General features: G+C 49.2%; 1 protein-coding gene across 8 annotated transcripts in view; it reads right to left on the minus strand.

Annotated features, from left to right (window-relative positions):
* Nucleotides 1-21,494, minus strand: part of LOC140421052 (BCL-6 corepressor-like protein 1) — a 516,176-nt gene that overhangs the window by 87,178 nt on the left and 407,504 nt on the right. For all 8 annotated transcript variants that reach the window (XM_072505370.1, XM_072505367.1, XM_072505366.1 and 5 more), the window contains 2 exons: nt 21,245-21,395; nt 4,242-4,322 (listed from right to left, as the gene is read on the minus strand). In XM_072505370.1, coding sequence (XP_072361471.1) covers nt 4,242-4,322; nt 21,245-21,395 — 232 coding nt within the window. The remainder of the gene's footprint in view (nt 1-4,241; nt 4,323-21,244; nt 21,396-21,494) is intronic.

The following is a 21,494-nucleotide window of genomic DNA, read 5'->3' on the forward strand; positions in this document are numbered from 1 at the left end:
TTTTCTTTGATTTGGGACGTTTCCCCTTTAAATTGGATTTGGGACGTTTCCCCTTTAAATTGGTGCGGTCTGGGGCCTCTGACGTCATGGCGCGCGTGACGTAGCACGTAGGAAGCGATTGTGCATGCGCAGATCGCTGTTCCCTTACCGATGGCCGTTTTCCTGATTGCGCATGCACGGCGTCTCGCGCATGCGCAAACGGACCTTCCGGTTCTGCGCACTTCTCGCGCAACTGCGCTAGTGTAGTCCCTTTAGCAAGATGGCCGCCGACCTCGACCCAAATCGCTCTCTGGTCCGGGATTTCGGCCTCGAGGTGGGAACTGGCGCTTCTCTTACCTTTCCTTGCCGATTGGAGTGTGTTTTCCTCACAGTATTTGGCGTATTTGTCCAGGACTGCCTGGAAGTCGTACCTGTTTTGCCCCTTGGAGAACTTGAATTAAAAAAAAATTTCTTCTGCTCTTGCACCGGCGATGATGAGAAACTCTATTTTTTCATCATCGGCCAGGTCTTTAAGTTCAGCTGCCACCAGGAAGAGTTCAAATGTTTGCCGGAATAGCTGCCAGTTTTCGCGGAGATCGCCGTGGCACTGGAGCGGCTGCGGAACCGGAAGCTCGTACATCTTGCCTGGGTATTGCTGGTTGTCTCTGTACGCTGATGTATGGCGGCGGCAGGTATCGATCCACTCACTGGTATCATGTGGTGTTGGGTGCTCTTGAGGTACAGATGAACCAACACGGTTGCGATTGGTAGAACGCAGTTTTATTCCAACTTGTTATTTACAGATCTGTCTTGGTACTCAGCACGTGGTGACGGTGTGAGTGTCTTTTTAATCAGGTCCTGTCCTTGTCCTGTCTCCAGATCGACTGTCCACCAGGTGTCGTGTTTCTTGTCTTATACTGTGTCTGCCCTTGTCTGTGATTGGCTGTCATGTTATGTGTGCTAATTGGTCTGTTGGTCTGTCTATCATGATGTGTGTGTTTGAATATCATGACAACCACAAGAATGGGAGTCTGGCAACTCCATGAGCAATTCGAGATGGAAAAAGTGCCAAAATGTTGGGTGGATGCTGTCGGTGGGGTTGTGTGTAGGGAGGGCTTTACTCTGTGACTGGCAGTGATGTAGGGTTTTGAAATCTGTGGCCCACAAAAACATACCAAACCAGCGATGCCTATAAAAGCTGCTGGTTAAACTTTTTCACCTGGTACAAAGAGGTAGAGCATGCAAATAGGGACGTACAAATTGTGCAAGACTGGGATTTGCAAATCTAAGCAGCCTACCACTGATTTCAGGGGGCCATTCTGTGCACCCATTTACAGGAGATTTACGCATCCCAAGGTGCACCCTTCCAATATTCAACATTCCGCTGCTTGTTTTTCAGTTGAGAAACGGACAGGCAGCAGTTGGAAAATGACGTCTGTTAGCAATTAGGATGTTTACATTTTTAAAACTGACAGCACAAATAATAATTAGAGGTTGATGCCCTCAAAATTCATTGCCTCAATTTTAATTTTACCTCTCTCTTTTTTAAATGGGTCCTTAAAATCTACCAATTTGACTAAGCTACAAGTCACCTCTCCTAATATCTCATGTAGCTTGGGGTTAAATGCTGTTTGATAACACATCAATGAAGTGCCTTTGAATGTCAGATATATATAAGCAAGCTGTTGTTGATTAGTTTGTTTTTAAATGAACTCAGTTACAATGAAGAAAGGCAATAAATTAAATAAACTTTCTCCAGTTTCTCGGAAAGGAATATCTCCATTTCCCGTACAAATCTCCATTTTAACATTCTTGGTTTTGTAGTGGATGATGTATACAAATTCAAATCGCCCTCCCATTATGCATGTAGGGCTCTAATGACACTACAATACATTGCCAATCATGGTGTGCACCGTGACCGCTCATCAAGTAATGTTGAAAAGCCAGTCAGGCACCCCAATATTATTTTATAACTTAGTGCCCACTTTTCATACGACTCTTCTCTACATCTCTTCACTGGTCAGTTGCTGCTTTCCACCAAGATGGGTGAGAGCTGACTGACAGCATTCCAAAAGTTCAAATCTATCTGCCCTTCAACAAAGATATCTATATGGGATTAATTCCTACTAATTTCCTGCAAAGAGTTGCTATTTCAAAGAATACAGGTTTAGAAAATGATGGCACATCTATAGTGGCGTGATATAGTGATGCAGCACAAATGTCGATGGCCTCCTGGAGTGACACTTTCATAAATAAGCTTGCAATGTCAAACGAGCACATTTGAAGCACATATCTGCAGTATGGAGATCAGGTATGCAATCTATATTAATTGAGTTTATGAAATTAGTAAGTTATGCAGTCGAGTTTAATTTAATGGCACTAAATAGATGGTGTATCCTAGGGATCCCTCTATGTCCAGTGCTCGCTCATATTTTTGCTGGCTTTCATGAGCAAAGCATTTTTGATGGAATAATCCCTTCCCTGTGTATTTTTCTAATATGCTCCATCTCGTGTTCAAAATCACTTTTGAGATGGATCAGTCTAATGTGCTCCCTTTCCTTGACATGGCAGTTGAGAAATCTGCTCCTGGATTCTCCATTACTATCTACCACATGTCTACCTTCAGCGGTCAAGATATTTCAGATAGCTTCACATGCTGTAAGTTTGGAGCTATAATCTTGTAGAGTGCCCAACCCATTTGTTCATCTTGCAACCTTTGTATAGAAATAGAGCACATTAAATCTACCCTGCAGGACAATGCTTGTTATTCTGGTCAGATCATTGATTGCTGTGCATTGTGCAAACTTGCAAATGGGTCAAAAGCTGCCACTTTTGGACCTGGAAAGTGCCTGGCCTACCTAAAATTACCCTGGAAAGGCAAAGTTCCTAAAAAAAATGTCAACAACAGGTTAAGCAATGTGATCACACTGTTCCCAAGCTGAGGCTACATGAGTGGTATTTCCACTAACAGGATGCTGTCATCAGTCCAAAAAGATGTCTGTCCGCCGCACAATTGATTGATGCGTTTATGAACTTCAGTGCTGGTGCAATGCCAGGTTATAGGCCATATATCCCAATGATTGGCTGATTGAATCAACCAACATGTTCCTTTTGTTGTTCGTAATATTCAGAGTACAGATCATACTCAACAAGGCTACACTTGAAAACCCAAAACAAAGGGCAGGAATCTCCGTCCCACCCCATCCTTTTCTGGTGCATTGCAGCAGCAGGATCCTCCTTCCCAGCAGCCGGCCAATGGGGTTTCCCACTGTGGGCATTCCCACACCGTCGGGAAATTTGTGGGTGTGAGAGCGTTGCCGGCGAAACGGAGTATCCCGCTGACGGAGAATCCAGCCCAAAATGTCTACTGTTAGATGCGATTGAGTAGCAGTTGCTGAACAATCCTGAGTGTGCTTGCATCTACACTAACAACTGATCAATCAAACTCATAATATTGCACATTTACGCTTGCTAGAAGCACCATACTTTCATGGACAGGGACCCATTCTCTGCAAATAAAAGGATATGTTCAAGCTTTGCCCTTTTTAAAAAATTTCCTGGAAGCTTGGGGAGCCTATAGTTCCCTGTTGCTTTGACTTGCCAACCAACCTTTTTCCCTCAAATATAAGTTGTTGTGATCGTTTGAAATTTGGCATTCTTATGTATTGTCTTGTTGAGAGCAAGATAAAAAGCTTCGGCAAAATATCTCTCTTTTGAGCAAGATTCATACTGTTTTTGCAATATACTTTCTTGATTACCATATTTAGAATCCCCCCCTCCCCCCGCCCCCCTGCCTTTATTCATCACAACCAGGTCAGTAAGCAACGCCTACCTGGTCTTGCATCCATAATGTACAATGATTCTACTGCCTAATCACACATAATGAAATCTGTTTCTACTGCTATAATTATATTTATATCAAAATTGCTGCTTCTCGTCATTTCCCATTTTCTCTGTCCTCACTAAACATGTAATAGTTTGTAATATTTATCCCAAATATAAAACCCAAAATAGATTTAATAGTACCTAATGTGATTATCATGTGTTGAAAGATATAGCCATTCAGATAATCTAAAAAAGTTACATACTTGGCTAAAATAGCACATAATGTCCCATGTTGGAATTTATTAGGAGAATTAAGCTGCCAATCTCATACCCATTGTGGTGTCCACTTATTTCTATGAAAAATTTCTCTATAATATGGATTAAGGGTATTTCGTCTGATCTTCCATAATTTCCGATTTGAAGGAAAGTTTACTCACCTGACTGACTACGAGTCCTGGTTTTCAACACCACTGGGATGAAGTCCTTAAAACTATTTTTCCCTTTTCTTAGAGAAAGATCTGGGGAAGAAGGAAACAGACGCAAAACGTAATGAAATCAAAACATTTTCACATTTCAAGCTCTTTTTTTACTAATCAAAGTTAAGCAATGTTAGAGCTGGGGGATGGAACATTTCCCATTCCATCACCCAAGTGTCATTTCCATGTGCAACAGAGATAGGTGCAGAGTAAAACTGCTATTGTTCAGCCTCAGAAATGCATGTTAAATCCAACCTCGCATCTTTTCCATTTTGCATACCAGTTTGAGCTGGTGACTAAAATGAGAAAGCAAACAGTCTGATTTAAAATTTATTTTGCCAATTAAAATTAGACCTGAATTTCCTTGATGACCAATATTAGAATTGAGACTAAAGTTCAAGACAAAGACGTGAGACTAAACGTAAAATTATTTGTGGAACTTACAGAACATAGGCTTTGGTATAGATGTTGGAAATTGAAGTCAATTAATGTGATTCAAGCTTTAGTTAATTGTAAAAAATCAAACTAAAATTAGCAGTAAACTTCTTCTGAAGATTACATCAAATTTACAGCATAGAAACAGGTCATCTGGCTGAAGCTGGTCTATGCCAACGTTTACACTCCGCATCTTTCAATTCCTTTCTCATCCATGCATTTATTTTATAGTCTCCACACAAATGCATGGATCCGTCGGGTTTCAACACCGGGACTTCTGGCGCAGCCCAGTCCGCAAAGTGGACAGGGCGAATGATGCCCAGGTGCTCCAGGCGATCCAACTCTGCATTAACCTAGCGGCGTAGTGAGTATGGTACCGGCCAGGCGCGGAAATAGTGGGGTTGCGTATGTGTGTCCACGCTGATTTTAGCCACTGCACCTTTGGTGCCGGGACCGTTGACAAAAACCTCTGGGAACTTTGTCAGCCCTCCTGTGGGGGTACATCCGGCAGACACGCTGCCAGTCCAACTTCAAGTGGTGCAGGTGGTCGCGGCCTGAAAAACTGGGGCCTCTACCACAGAGTACCGGTCCCAATATCTGGCCTGCGGCCATCATCGTGGAATTCTGGTTCGGGGGTGCTGTCCCGGTCGATCCTGTGTGTGTAATGGCGACATCCTCTATTCCTGCAGAGGGCCCTGCCCTGAGGAGGCTCGCGTCCTTCAGTCCAGTCACGGCCTGCCGGCGGTCGATTCGATGGCCGAGGTCAGGACTGCCATGAGCTGAAGTTCTCGGACCCAAGCTCTGCGCTCTCCCAGGAAACGGCGATATCTATCACCCGCTGGAGGGTCAAGTGTGTTTCCGTCAGCAACCTTCGTTGGGTGTCGCAGAACCCACAAACGAAACGGTCCTGCAGGAATTCGGTCGTGTGGGCCCAAACTTGCAAGTGGCGGCAAGTGTTCACAAGTGCACCAAAAACTCGCCATTGGACTCTCCCTGGACCTGCGAGGCCGTGTAGAAACGAAACTTTCGGACCATAATCGGGGGTTTCAGGTTCAGATGCGCCTCGCCCAAAGCCACTAATGTGGAAAAAAACTTGTTCTGGGTGAGGGAGACTCTTTATCAGCGAGTAGGTCGGCCCGCCAACTGTGGTCAGTAATATCATGGTTTGCCGCTCATCCTCAACTATACATACCAGTATGTTGAGACAGTACGATATTTTTTTCTCTCCAATGCCATAGTTGAGGATTAGCGGCCAACCGTGATATTATTAACTGCAGTCGGTGGGCTGACCTCCTCGCTGATATCGTACACTCTAAATGTACTGAATCCAGTCATTGCTAATCATGTCAAATTGTTCAAGTTTCCTGATGTATGGCTGGAGTAGAGGCCTCCCTCGGCATGGACAAAGTGGGTCGGCGGTATAGTACGCGATGCCTGTGGCAGTTCCATCCCATCCTCATTGGCAGTATAGAATCCAACGAAAGAGATGCAGGAACGCATGGTAGGCTAAAATGAACTCAAGTTTATTTAAGTCTGCACAATTAACAGAACCAACAACTGCTCGTCCTCAAGGATCACCCACCCCGACTTGCACCCAGGTCGGGGTTTTTATACAGTGAGGTTCCCCCTTGTTAAGCGGAAACCCTGCCCCTCTTTACTGGGGGAGTTCAGATAAGAAGTTACGGGGAAACAAATGGAGCATAGTCCGTGGCCCCCAAGAGGGTCGTAACAGAATCTGGAAGGGTGGTAGAGGCAGGAACCCTCACAACATTTAAGGGGATTTAGATGAGCATTTGAAATGTCATAGCATCAAGGCTACGGGCCAAGTGCTGGAAAATGGGATGAGAATGGATAGGTGCTGAATGGCTGGTTTCGTCACGATGGGCCAAATGGCCTCTTTCTGTGCTGTAAAAACTCCATGACTCAGCGCAAGGCATACATCCCAAGAAAAGACAAGTATGAAATGTGCACCGGGATAAAATAAAGGATTACAAGATGAGGACAGCCAGAATTCACCAAAACGTAGCCACATCCGTGCTCGCATCATGTGACAACCCACCCCCCATGATCACATTTCCAGCTCACCATGTCACTTTTGGATGAATGCACATTGGAATTGGTCAAATCTGCCAACAGTGGCAGTATAATTGAAGTTTCAATAATAAGGAAATTCAAATACATTTTTACGCCATGGATTTATGGGCAGCACGGTAGCATAGTGGGTAGCACTATGGCTTCAAAGCAGCAGGGTCCCAGGTTCGATTCCCGGCTTGGGTCACTATCTGTGCAGAGTCTGCAAGTTCTCCCCGTGTCTGCGTGGGTTTCCTCTGGGTTCTTTGGTTTCCTCCAACAAGTCACGAAAAACATGGTGTTAGGTGAATTGGACATTTTGAATTCTCCCTCTGTGTACCCGAACAGATGCCAGAATGTGGCGACTAGGGGCTTTTCACAGTAACTTCATTGTAGTGTTAATGTAAGCCTACTTGTGACAATAAAGATTATTATTATAATAACTTTTTTTTTTAAAAGCTGGACACCAAATAACATTTCAATATGATCTATTGCAGTTCCACTCTTTTCAAAACTGACCACCATATTGAAAATCTACTGAAGAAGCACTTAGGTACAGTAAAATAAATACTCGCAGAGTGGAACTGTGCCAATTTAATTCACCTCCCAAAAACCAGCTCGAATAAGTTAACTGTATGTTTCTTTTAGTTGGGCAATAATAAATTGCGGATGGGTATTCTGTGCAAGGAGTTACAATATATGAGCAAAAGCTGAAGTTTCCTAATCTTTTCAAGGACAGATATCAAAATAAATACTGCCTAGCCAGAGAAAGATTTTTTTTCTAGGGGCCAACATCAACAACTTGCATTTACACAGTACCTTTAACATTGTGAAATGTCCAACGATATTTCACAGAGCAAACAAAATTTGGCACTGAGCTACGTAAGGAGGTATGGGGACAGGTTACTATAGAGGTCCTACAGTTCAGAAGGGGGTAATTTGGCCCATCACATCTGCACAGACTCTCTGACAGGTCCTCTTCCCCACTCTATCAGTGTAACCCCATCTAACCTGCACATCCCTGGACACTAAAGGGCAATTTTTTATCATGGCCCACATAACCTGCACATCTTTGGGCTATTGGAGGAAACCGGATTATGAATAAATGGGATGTGGTGCAAGTTGAGAAACGGGCAGCAGAGTTTTGGATTACCCCAACGTTTAGAGAGTGGGAGATGGGAAGGCAACCAGGAGAGCATTGCAGTAGTCAAGTCATAGGTAACAAAGGCATGGAAGAGGATACATAGCAGAGAAAGATTAGGAATAGGGAAAGGAGTAAGAGAGACATATTAGCGAGACAGAGAAAGAGTAGGAACAGAGAGAGATCAAGAGATATGGAGAGGGAAATTAAGAGGGGGAAGAGAGAGATTAGTGAAGTTGAGACATGAAGACAGAGATCAGACATCTGGTGGTGGCTATGGTGTGAGTGATCGCACACAGGGCAGCTCCGGCTCGAAGGCAAAGGAAAGAGCTATTTTTACCTGATATTGGGTGTAATTTCGACAAAAAGGTGTAGTTGAAGGTGGAGGAGTAATTTCCCTGGGAGTTGTATGTCCGCTGGTAACCAAACCCAGCAGAAGACGGTGAGAGACCTGGCCAAGGAGTTGGAGGAAAGATGTAGCGCAGGAGCTAGTGGGAGGATGGCGGAGGGGGAAGGGCTTGTGCAAATCGGAAAGCCCCAGATGGAGCAGTTGATGGCTTTCATCAAGGATGAGTTCCGCCAGCAGAGGAAGGAGATATGGGAGGATCGCTCGAAGGCCATCGAAGGGGCTGTGGCACCCCTCAAGAGCTCGATGGAGGTGGTGAAGAAATATTTGGATATGCAGGGGTCGCCGATCTGAGAGATAGAAGGGATGATCTCAGATCACAGCGATCAAGTGGTGGCATTGGAGGTGGAGTTGGGACTCTTAGAAGTCCTTTGCAAGATGTTGAGAGCAAAGGTAGAGGAGCAGGAGAACAGTTCAAGAAGGCAGAACTTGCGGATAGTGGGCCTGCCTGAAGGAGTGGAAGTTGTGAGTTCCACATGATACATGTCAAAGATGCTGGCGGGGCTGGTGGCAGAGAGGGTGCTGGATAAGGCCGCTGAAGTGGACAGAGCACACAGGTCTCTGAGGCAGAAGCCTAGAGCTGGGGTGCCGCCACGGGAGATGATTGTGAGACTCCACAAACTTGTGGAGAAAGAGGATCTTGCGTTGGGCCTGGGAGAAACGCACCTGCAAATGGGAGGGGAACAAGGTCCGAATATATCAGGATATTTCAGCTGTGTTGGCAAAATGGTGTGCAGGGTTCAACAAGGCCAAGGCGGTGCTGTAACGGTGGCAGATCAGGTTTGGGGTGCTGTACCCGGCGAAGTTATGGGTGACGTTTGAAGGTGGAATGAGTCTTTGGGTACACGGTCAAGGACAGAGAAGGGGGCTATCGGAGATGGTCTAGGTACAGGGTGGAATTACTGTGGCTGGTGTTAAGTGGGGAGGATAACGGACGGGAGAGGAGAATGGAGGAGCAAACCTCCGGTGAGTCTGGTAACGTGGAATGTGCGTGGACATTTTTTTAATAATAATCTTTATTATCACAAGTATGCTTACATTAACACTGCAATGAAGTTACTGTGAAAAGTCCCTAGTTTCCACATTCTGGCGCCTGTTTGGGTACACAGAGGGAGAATTCAGAATGTCCAAATTACCATCAGCAGGTCTTTCGGGACTTGTGGGAGGAAATGGGAGCACCCGGAGGAAACCCATGCAGACATGGGGAGAAAGTGCAGACTCCACACAGACAGTGACCCAAGCTGGGAATCGAACCTGGGACCCTGGAGCAGTGAAGCAACAGTGCTAACCACTGTGCCACCATGGTGGCCAGGTAAATATCACAAATGTTTGTGCACCTCAGGAGCTTGAAAGCGTAGGTGGTCTTTCTGCAGGAGACACACCTCCGCGTGAAGGACCAGATTAGGCTAAGTAAGGGGTGGGTCGGGCAGGTTTTCCACTCGGGGGGGGGGGGGGGCGCGAAGGAAATGAGGGACCCGGTGGGAGATACATGATTGTGAGTGGGCTATTGGAAGGGACGCCGGTGGGTTGGGATGATGTGGGTTTTATGCGGGGGTTGCTGGCAGCAATCCCGGACTTGGTCATGCACCAGTTGATTATAGGAGGCGATTTTAACTGTGTCCTAGAGCTGAAGTTAGGTCTAGCCCCAGACTGATGGGTAGGGTACTAATAGCAAAGGAGCTGGCTGGATTTATGGAAAGAATGGGTATGGTGGATCCATGGCGTTTTAAGAACCCGGGGGGAAGGGAGTATTCCTTTTTCTCATATGTCTGAATGTGTATTCCAGGATTGACTATTTTGTGGTGAGCCGGGAGGTTTTGGTTGAGGTGGAAGGGGCAGAGTACTCGGGGATAATGATTTCGGACCATGCGCCCCACTGGTTGGAGATTCCGCTTTGACTGGGACGAGAGCAGAAGCCGGGGTGGGGGTTTCATTCGGGGTTGTTGGCGGATGGAGGCTTTTGTGACAAGGGCCGGGATTCTCCCCTACCCGGCGGGGCGGGGGGTCCCGGCGGGAGGGAGTGGCGTGAACCACTCCGGCGTCGGGCCGCCCCAAAGGTGCGGATTTCTCCGCACCGTTAGGGGCCAAGCCCTCACCTTGAGGGGCTAGGCCCGCGGGAGTGGTTGGCGCGCCGCTGGCCGACGGGAAAGGCCTTTGGCACCATGCCAGTCAGGGCCGAAGGGACATCGCTGGTCAGCGGAAGTCCGCGCATGCGCGGGAGCGTCAGCGGCTGCTGATGTCATCCCCATGCATGCGCAGGAGGGGCTCACTTCCGCATCGGCCATCGCGGAGGCTATGGCAGAGGCGGAAGGAAAACAGTGCCCCCACGGCACAGGCCCGCCTGCGGATCGGTGGGCCCCGATCGCGGGCCAGGCCACCGTGGGGGCACCCCCCGGGGCCAAATCGCCCCGCGACCCCCCAGGAACCCGGAGCCCGCCCGCGCCGCTAGTCCCACGGGTATGGTAGGTGGTATGATTCACGCCGGCGGGACTGGCATGACAGCAGCGGGACTTCGGCCCATCGCAGGCTGGAGAATCGCCGGGGCGGGGGGGGGGGGGGGGGGGTCCACCGACCGGCGCGATTCCCACCCCTGCCGAATTTTCGGTGCCGGAGAATTCGGCAGCCGGCGGGGGCGGGATTCACGCCGCCCCCCCGGCGATTCTCCGACCCGACCGGGGGGGGGGGGGGGGGTCGGAGAATCCTGCCCAAGGTGTGGGGGGGGATTGATTAAGGATTATGTGGAGTTGAATCAGAATTGAGAGGTGTCGGTGGCCATTTTTTGGGAAGCGCTAAAAGCGGTGGTCCGGGGGGAGATTATCTCGTTCAAGGCTCACGCGGATAGGGAGAGGGAGGAATATAACCGTGTAATGAGCGAGATAGTGGAGGTGGATATGGAGTACTCAAGGGTGCCCACCACGGAGGGATTGGCGAGGAGGAAGAAGTTACTGGGGCAATTCGATAGGCTGACAATGGGAGGGCGATAGGGCAGCTGCGTAGGGGAAGAGGGTTCAGTATGAGTATGGGGAGAAGCCGAAAGGTTTGGAAGGGGCTCCCTAGGTTGCCGAGATACACCCTGCTGGAGCGACTGCTGCTTCCGGATGTAGAAAGGGAGGGTAGAATTGGAGATTTTTTTTTTTTACAGGTGGCTGGGAGAGCAGGGAGTCGAGCAGGAGGTGAAGATGAAGGAAAAATGGGAAGGGGAGTTGGGAGGGGATATCAATTGGGGAGCATGGAGTGAGACACTGCGTAGGGTAAAAATAGCCTCCTCATGCGCAAGGATGGGGGGAATTTGTACAAACTGTATAGTTGATTGTTGGGAAGCTTGTTTCCCGGGTTGTTTATGTGTTGTAATGGTTTTATATATGTTTGTAATGGTTTTATATATGTTTGTAATAAAAATATATATATTTAAAAATTAAGCTAGAGATCAGTAAAGGAAACTGTTAGTTTGGGGAAGAAATAAGAGATTGTGACACAGCGAGGTCATGACAGAATGAGTAAGACACAAAGGTATTTGAGGGTCTTTGGAAACATGCATTTTATTGCCTACCTCACTTATAAACAAATGCATGTGCACATAAACACACATAACCTCTCTTGCAAAAGTAGCTGAAATGGTAGAAGAACCTTGATTGAATTTGTCCCATAAAGAGAAGCCAAAGCATTCTTATCTTTTACCAGATAATCCAGTACGTTTTTGAATGACATGCACTCAGTGGAACCTGCATCCTGACATTTTTCAGAAAATTCTGCTGGGCTCCTACCAGAGTTATGCTGTAAGATCAGTTGAAAATTCTTGAGGAAATTCAGGGCCAGAATGACCTGATGCTCCATCTAATAGTTTGGTTGTAAACTGATAAAACTTCACCCAGTGTAGACCATAAGACATAGGAGCGGAGGTAAGGGCATTCGGCCCATCGAGTCCACTCCACCATTCAATCATGGTTGATTTCAACTCCATTTACCCGCTCCCTCTCCATAGTCCTTAATTCCTCGAGAAATCAAGAATTTATCAACTTCTGTCTTAAAGACACTCAACGTCCCGGCCTCTACCGCCCTCTGTGGCAATGAATTCCACAGACCCACCACTCTCTGGCTGAAGAAATTTCTCCTCATCTCTGTTCTAAAGTGACTCCCTTTTATTCTAAGGTTGTGCCCCCGGGTCCTAGTCTCCCCTGCTAATCATCATAGACCATCATAGAATTTACAGTGCAGAAGGAGGCCATTCGGCACATCGAGTCTGCACCGGCTCTTGGACAGAGCACCCAACCCAAGGTCAACACCTCCACCCTATCCCCATAACCCAGTAACCCCACCCAACACTAAGGACAATTTTGGACACTAAGGGCAATTTATCATGGCCAAACCACCTAACCTGCACATCTTTGGACTGTGGGAGGAAACCGGAGCACACACGGGGAGGATGTGCAGACTCCGCACAGACAGTGACCCAAGCCGGAATTGAACCTGGGACCCTGGAGCTGTGAAGCAATGGAAACAACTCCCCTACATCCACCCTATCTAAGCCATTCATTATCTTGTAAGTTTCTATTAGATCTCCCCATAACCTCCTAAACTCCAATGAATATAATCCCAGGATCCTCAGACGTTCATCGTATGTTAGGCCTACCATTCCTGGGATCATCCGTGTGAATCTCTGCTGGACCGGCTCCAGTGCCAGTATGTCCTTCCTGAGGCGTGGGGCCCAAAATTGCTCACAGTATTCTAAATGGGGCCTAACTAATGCTTTATAAAGCTTCAGAAGTACATCCCTGCTTTTATATTCCAAGCCTCTTGAGATAAATGACAACATTGCATTTGCTTTCTTAATTACGGACTCAACCTGCAAGTTTACCTTTAGAGAAACCTGGACTAGGACTCCCAAGTCCCTTTGCACTTCAGCATTATGAATTTTGTCACTGTTTAGAAAATAGTCCATGCGGACTGCCGGTTGCGGCTATGCCTAGATAGGTCGCACGTTCGGCAGCTCCCGCCGGGAACGGACCTTTGGGCTCTCTAGAGGGGCCCCAACGGAAATTGTTCGACGGCTTCCTGTGTGGGAAGGTGACAGCAAGGTCCCCCCCGACATTATATGGATTGGACCAGGAGTGGAACAGTGAAAAAAGTGATCTTGGAGCAGCGAAAAGTGAGAGGGAGAAAAAACAAGATGGCGGCGGGTGGAGACCAAGCAGCATGGGCGCAATGGTCGCAGGAGCAGCAGGGGTTTCTTAGACGCTGCTTTGAGGAGCTGGAAACCGAAATGCTGGCGCCAATGAAGGTGGCGATTGAGAAGCTAGTGGAGACCCAGAAGGCCCAGGGGGCGGCGATCAGGGAGGTGCGGCAAAAAAGCCTCGGAGAACGAGGACGAGATCTTGGGCCTCGCGGTGAAGGTGGAGGCGCACGAGGCGCTGCACAAGAGGTGGGCGGAAAGATTTGAGGACCTGGAGAGTAGGTCGAGGAGGAAGAATCTTCGGATTCTGGGTCTCCCCGAAGGTGTGGAGGGGCCCGATGCTGGGGCATATGTGAGCACGATGCTCAATTCGCTGATGAGCGCGGGAGCCTTCCCGAGGCCTCTGGAGCTAGATGGGGCTCACCGGGTCCTAGCAAGGAGACCCAAGGCCAACGAGCTGCCAAGGGCTGTAGTGGTGAGGTTTCACCGCTTTATGGACAGAGAGTGTGTCCTGAGATGGGCCAAGAAAGAGCGGAGCAGCAGGTGGGAGAACACGGAGGGCCGAATCTATCAGAACTGGGGTGCAGAGGTGGCTAAGAAGAGAGCTGGTTTCAATCGGGCTAAGGCGGTGCTCCATCGAAAGGGGGTGAAGTTCGGTATGCTGCAGCCAGCGCGATTGTGGGTCACGTTCCAGGATCGGCACCACTATTTCGAAACGCCTGATGAGGCCTGGAGCTTTATACAGACTGAAAAGTTGGACACAAATTGAGGGTTTGTTGTGGGATGTTTGCTGTGTATATGGTGTTTATTACGTTTAGGGAATGTTCCTCTGGTTTGGGTGCTGGATGGGGATGGGTGAAGGGATTTGATCGGGAGACTGTGGGAGAGTGTGGGCGTCGGTGTTGGGGGGGCAGATCCCCACGAAGGAAGAGGGGGAGTGGAGGCCCAGTGATGGGGAATTGAGGTAAGGCCGCAAAAGGAGCTGTGCCAGAGGGGGCGGGGCCGGCTCAGGAAAGCGCGGGCTTTTTCCCGCGCTAGGGAAGGACGGTGGTGGGGGCCGGGGGGAATGGGCGGTGCTGGAGAGGAGCGCACACTGACTGCCAGGGAGGGGGAGGGGGGATTCTTACACTGGAGGGGGTCGATGGAATGGCGGGAGAGGCCGGAGTCAGCAGACTTACAGGAGTGTGATGGGGGGAGCAAAAGGGCTAGATGTGGATCTAGCGGGGGGTGGGGCATAGGGTTGTTGCTGCATTGGCCAAAGGGGAGCTGGAAGTAGGAGAGGTGGTCGGGGCGGGGGTCCGCCGTCCGGGGGACTGGAGGGTGCGGGAGGCGTGGGCACGTGGCTGGCCTAGAAAAGGAGATGGCTAGTCGGCGGGGGGCAGCAGCCCCCCAATCCGGCTGATAACCTGGAATGTGAGGGGCCTGAACGGGCCGGTCAAGAGGGCACTTGTTCGCGCACTTAAAGGGACTGAAGGCAGACGTGGTTATGCTCCAGGAGACACATTTGAACGTGGCAGATCAGGTTCGGCTGAGAAAGGGATGGGTAGGACAGGTATTCCATTCAGTGCTGGATGCAAAGAACAGAGGGGTTGCAATACTGGTGGGGAAGCGGGTGTCGTTTGAGGCAAGGAATATTGTAGTGGATAATGGGGGTCGATATGTGATGGTGAGCGGTAGGTTGCAGGGGGTGCGGTGGTACTGGTAAACGTATATGCCTCGAACTGGGATGATGCCGGATTTATGAAACGTATGCTGGGTCGGATTCCGGACCTGGAGGTAGGAAGCTTGATAATGGGGGGGGGGGGGATTTCAACACGGTGCTGGACCCAGCACTGGATCGCTCTAGGTCCAGGATGGGTAAGAGGCCGGCTGCGGCCAAGGTGCTTAGGAGGTTTATGGACCAGATGGGGGGGGCCCGAAAGTGGAGGGAACAGGGTATTCGGCCATAGCCCTCTCAGACCATGATCCGCACTGAGTGGAGCTGGAGTTAGGAGAGGAGAGGGACCAGCGCCCGCTGTGGCGTCTGGATGTGGGATTATTGGCGGATGAGGAGGTGTGCGGGCGGGTGCGGGGGTGCATTGAAAGATATTTGGAGGCCAATGACAAAGGGGAGGGCAGATGGGGGTAGTCTGGGAGGCGCTGAAGGCGGTGGTCAGAGGAGAGTTAATCTCCATCAGGGCCCACAGGGAGAAGAGAGAGAGCAGGGAGAGGGAGAGGTTGGTGGGGGTGATCTTAAGGGTGGACAGGAGATGGAGTTCGACCTGTTGACCACAGGGAAAGCAGAGTCACAGTGGAGGAAAGCGCCGGGGGCGACGTATGAGTATGGGGAGAAGGCGAGTCGGATGCTGGCACACCAGCTTTGTAAGAGGGAGGCAGCGAGGGAGATAGGTGGAGTTAAGGATAGCGGGGGGAATACGGTGCGGAGTGCGGTGAGAATAAACGAGGTATTTAGGGACTTCTATGGGGATATGTACAGATCTGGGCCCCCAGCGGGGGGGGGGGGGGGGGGGGGATGCGACGATTTTTGGATCAGCTGAGGTTCCCGAGGGTGGAGGAGCAGGAGGTGGCTGGTTTAGGGGCGCCAATTGGGCTGGAGGAGCTGGTTAAAGGATTGGGGAGCATGCAGGCGGAGAAGGCCCCGGGGCCAGATGGGTTCCCGGTCGAGTTTTACAGGGAATACGTGGACCTGCTAGGCCCGTTGCTAGCGAGGACTTTCAATAAGGCAAGGGAGGGGGGGGACCTTTGCCCCGACAATGTCCGGGGTGCTTATCTCTCTGATCCTGAAGCGGGACAAGGATCCACTGCAGTGTGTGTAGTATAGACCGATCTTGCTCCTCAATGTGGATGCTAAGTTGCTGGCAAAAATGTTGGCTACGAGAATTGAGGACTGTGTCCCGGGGGTGATTCAGGAGGACCAGACGGGATTTGTAAAGGGCAGGCAGCTAAACACTCATGTGCGGAGGCTCCTTAATGTGATTATGATGCCCTCGGTGGAGGGAGAAGCGGAGGTAGTGGCAGCTATTGACGCGGAGAAGGCCTTCGATCGGGTGGAGTGGGAGTATCTTTGGGAAGTGCTGCGGAGGTTTGGGTTCGGGGAGGGGTTCATCAGCTGGGTCAGATTGCTATATACAGCCCCGGTGGAGAGTGTGGCTACGAATCGGCGGAGGTCGGAGTACTTTCGGCTGTACCGAGGGACAGGCAGGGGTGCCCCCTGTCCCCCTTGCTGTTTGCATTGGCAATTGAGCCTCTGGCCATGGCACTCAGGGAGTCCAGGAAATGGAGGGGACTGGTCCGAGGGGGAGAGGAACATCGGGTGTCGCTGTATGCGGACGACCTGCTGCTGTATGTGGCAGATCCAGTGGAGGGGATGGCGGAGGTTATGCGGATCCTAAGGGAGTTTGGGGACTTTGCGGGGTATAAGCTCAATGTAGGGAAGAGCGAGCTCTTTGTGGTGCATCCAGGGGACCAGGGAAAGGGGATAGACGACCTGCCGTTGAAGAGGGCGAAAAGGAGCTTTCGGTACTTAGGGATCCAGGTGGCTGGGAGTTGGGGGGCCCTGCACAAACTCAATTGACGCGGTTGGTGGAGCAGATGGAGGAGGATTTCAAAAGATGTGCTGCCACTCTCGCTAGCGGGCAGTCGGTTAAAATGATGGTCCTCCCGCTGTTTCTCTTTGTGTTCCAGTGCCTTCCCATTATGATTCCCAAGGCCTTTTTCAAACGGGTAGGTAGGAGTATCATGGGTTTCGTGTGGGCAAATAAGACCCCGCGGGTAAAGAGGGTGTTTTGGAGCGTAGTAGGGACAGGGGAGGGCTGGCTCTGCCGAATTTGTGCGACTATTATTGGGCTGCCAATGTGGCGATGATCCGTAAGTGGGTAATGGAGGGAGAGGAGGCGGCATGGAAGAGGTTGGAGATGGCGTCCTGGGTGGGCACGAGCCTGAGGGCGCTGGCGACGGCACCGCATGCTGCTCTCGCCGACAAGGTACACCACGAGTCCGGTGGTGGCGGCGACGTTGAAGATCTGGGGGCAGTGGAGACGACACAGGGGCGAAGTGGGAGCCTCGGTTTGGTCCCCGATTCGGGAGAACCATCGGTTCGTCCCGGGAAGGATGGATGGGGGATTTCGGAGCTGGCATCGGGCAGGGATTAGAAGAATGGGGGACCTGTTTATAGATGGGACGTTTGCGAGCCTGGGGGCCTGGAGGAGAAGTTTGGGTTACCCCCGGAAAATGCTTTCAGATATATGCAAGTGAGGGCGTTTGTGAGGTGGCCGGTGAGGGAATTCCCGCTGCTCCTGGCACAGGGGACTCAGGACAGGGTGATTTTGGGTGTATGGGTTGGAGAAGGCAGGGTTTCGGCGATCTACCAGGAGCTGAAAGAAGAGGAGGAGGCCTCGGTAGAGGAGTTAAAGGGCAAGTGGAAGGAGGAGCTTGGGGAGGAGATAGATGAGGGTCTGTGGGCTGATGCCCCGAGTAGGTTTAATTCTTCCTCCTCTTGCGCCAGGCTCAGCCTAATACAATTCAAGGTTATTCACAGAGCGCATATGACAGGGGCGAGGTTAAGTAGGTTCTTTGAGCTGGAGGATAGATGTGGGAGGTGCTCGGGAAGCCCGGCGAATCACGTCCCCATGTTCTGGTGGTGCCCGGCACTGGACGGGTTTTGGAGGGGTTTCGCGAGGACTATGTCCAAGGTGGTGAAAGTCCAGGTCAAGCCAAGTTGGGGGTTGGCACTATTTGGGGTAACGGACGAGCCGGGAGTGCAGGAGCCGAAAGAGGCCGGTATCCTGGCCTTTGCGTCCCTGGTAGCCCGGCGGAGGATCTTGCTATTATGGAAGGAAGTTAAGCCCCCCAGTGTGGAAGCCTGGATAAATGACATGGCAGGGTTCATTAAGCTGGAGAGGATAAAGTTTGCCTTACGAGGGTCTGTGCAAGGGTTCTTCAGGCGGTGGCAACCGTTCCTAGACTAACTCGCGGAGCGTTAGGAGGAGGTCAGCAACAGCAGCAACCCAAGGGTGTGTGTGGGGGGTGTTGTCTCTTTCGGGGGGGGGGGGGGGAATTAGGGTGGGTGGGGGGGGGGGGGGGGGGTTCCCTACGAGTACCTTTGAATGCCATATGGGGGGGATACTGTATATGGGGAATCCAGTATAAAAGTTTTGTATAATTAAAAAAACAAAGAAAATAGTCCATGCCTCTATTCTTTTTTCCAAAGTGCAAGACCTCGCACTTGCCCACGTTGAATTTCATCAGCCATTTCTTGGACCACTCTCCTAAACTGTCTAAATCTTTCTACAGCCTCCCCACCTCCTCAATACTACCTGCCCCTCCACCTATCTTTGTATCATCGGCAAACATAGCCAGAATGCCCCCAGTCCCGTCATCTAGATCGTTAATATATAAAGAGAACAGCTGTGGCCCCAACACTGAACCCTGCGGGACACCACTTGTCACCAGTTTTTTGCCATTCCGAAAAAGAACCTCTTATCCCAACTCTCTGCCTTCTGCCTGACAGCCAATCGTCAATCCATGTTAGTACCTTGCCTTGAATACCATGGGCCCTTATTTTACTCAGCAGTCTCCCGTCAGGCACCTTATCAAAGGCCTTTTGGAAGTCAAGATAGATAACATCCATTGGCTCTCCTTGGTCTAACCTATTTGTTATCTCTTCAAAGAACTCTAACAGGTTTGTCAGGCACGACCTCCCCTTAGTAAATCCATGCTGACTTGTCCTAATCCGACCCTGCACTTCCAAGAATTTAGAAATCTCATCCTTAACGATGGATTCTAGAATCTTGCCAACAACCGAGGTTAGGCTAATTGGCCTATAATTTTCCATCTTTTTCCTTGATCCCTTCTTGAACAGGGGGGTTACAACAGCGATTTTCCAATCCTCTGGGACTTTTCCTGTAACAATCTTTATCCCGATTACGAGAATAATATAGGAAGAAAGTTATTTATAGAAACATAGAATACCTACAGTGCAGAAGGAGGCCATTCGGTCCATCGAGTCTGCACTGACCCTCTTAAAGGGCACCATACCTAGGCCCACACCCTTGCCCTATCCCCATAACCTCACCTAACCATTTGGGCACTAAGGGGCCATTTAACATGGCCAATCCACTTAACCTGTACATCTTTGGTTTGTGGGAGGAAGTCGAGACACCTGGAGGAAACCTACGCAGTCACGGGCAGAATGTGCAAACTCCACACAGTCACCCAAGGCCGGAGTTGAACCCGGGTCCCTGGTGCGGTGAGGCTAACCGCTGAGCCACCATGCTGGATTTCTACCATTTAAAGTATTGTCCCGGACAATGGTTACAATCTTATACATCTGTGCAAGATCATCTCTCAAATGTCTCCTATGTAGGCTGAAAGGTCCACCTTTCTCCTATTTTTCTTCATAGTTTAAGTAACACAGAGGGTCTGCCTGGGAGTTTTCTCTGCAATGTTTCCTACATGTGATTAGAGGACTATAAATTTGAACATTATCATCTCTGACCTATATTCTGCTGCTTTGGCTATGTCTTTCAACATCCTATTGATGTCTTTTGGATTGTTGTTCTGCACTGATTAAATATGTTTAATGACAAATATGTAAAGACTTCTACATTCTTAATCCCACCAAAATGAGTGGGTTGGACTCAGTTAAGAAGTTGACACTGAAGAACCCTCAAACCCAGTTACAATCTGCCCACTTTTCCAGTTCAATGGAGGCAGGACAGGGGCCAGGGCAATCAATTTGCTCCCAGAAGCTGGGTTGGTCATTTAAATATCTTGAAGCTGTGGAGATTTTGTGGAGACTCGATGTCTGGTGTCTGTGCCAGTGACCTTTGGGATTCTGAGCTCCAGACAGTCCTGAGTCTCAAGCAAATACCTAATTAAATATGGACATTCACAGACATCCAGGAAAATTCACACATCTCTTGGATTAAGGATAGACCATCAATAAACTTAATAACTGATTTTACCACTTTTTCAATGACAGATGTTAGACTAACTGGCCTGTAAGTTCCTACTTTCTGTTTTCCTTCTTTCTTGATTAATGGAGTTACATTTATGGTTTTCCAAAGCTGGGACCAAACCAAAGCCTAGGGAATTTTGGGAGATTAAAGCCAATAAATCCACTACCTCTGCAGCCATTTTATTTAAGATCTTTAAGACCATCAGGTCTGGGGCACTTGTCAGCCTTTAGTCCTATTAGTTTTCCTAATATTTATTCTCAATGCAGCCACACAAGAAAAGTTTAGGGTTTCCATACCTGAGGCAATCCCCCCGTTTCTCCCATGAGATTCACTCAGAATCCCTTACCCTATTCTGGCGGGCAGACATGGCGTTTACAAGCTTGTCAATGGCATCTGATCTGGATAAAACAACCTGGCTGTTAATATCACGGTAATGACTTCAATCTACAGTAGGTAGGTGGGAAATTTTATAATTCCTTGGTTTCCCATCATGAGTTCAAAATCAACCTTCACAAATTTCAGTAATACAAGACAGGAATTATTTTCTCCCATTTGTCATGGGATGATCCTTCAGCTTTCCATGCAGTAAGCCAATTGCAAATGAACTTAAAGTCAAATTATCACCATGTGTAAATATAGGCTCAGACTTGTAACATTCTGAACTCCTGTTCATAAAAGCAAATGCCTCCCAAAAAAAGAATCGCTATATACATTAATTAAATCTGCATCCCCTCTATGCACGAAAGAGCATGTAATTAGTGTGATACTACAGATCAGTCCTACCTTTTTCTCGTATTACTGTTCTAGAAGGGGATTCAGTCTTTGGTGTCCTCAGCCGTTTGCTTGTTCTTTCTCCATCAACTCCTTTGGATGAACAGACATCTTCTCTATCTCTCTGACTCACTTCGAGACTGCTTGACCGTCTTTTGGATCCCTGCAATTTACATTCAACTGAGGTCAAGTTTACTTTTTGTAGAATGATTATTTATCAGACAAACCAATCATTTCAGTTTATTTTGTTATTAATCGAAAT

The sequence above is a fragment of the Scyliorhinus torazame genome, chromosome 5 (genome assembly GCF_047496885.1).
Source record: "Scyliorhinus torazame isolate Kashiwa2021f chromosome 5, sScyTor2.1, whole genome shotgun sequence".
NCBI classification, from domain to species: domain Eukaryota; kingdom Metazoa; phylum Chordata; class Chondrichthyes; order Carcharhiniformes; family Scyliorhinidae; genus Scyliorhinus; species Scyliorhinus torazame.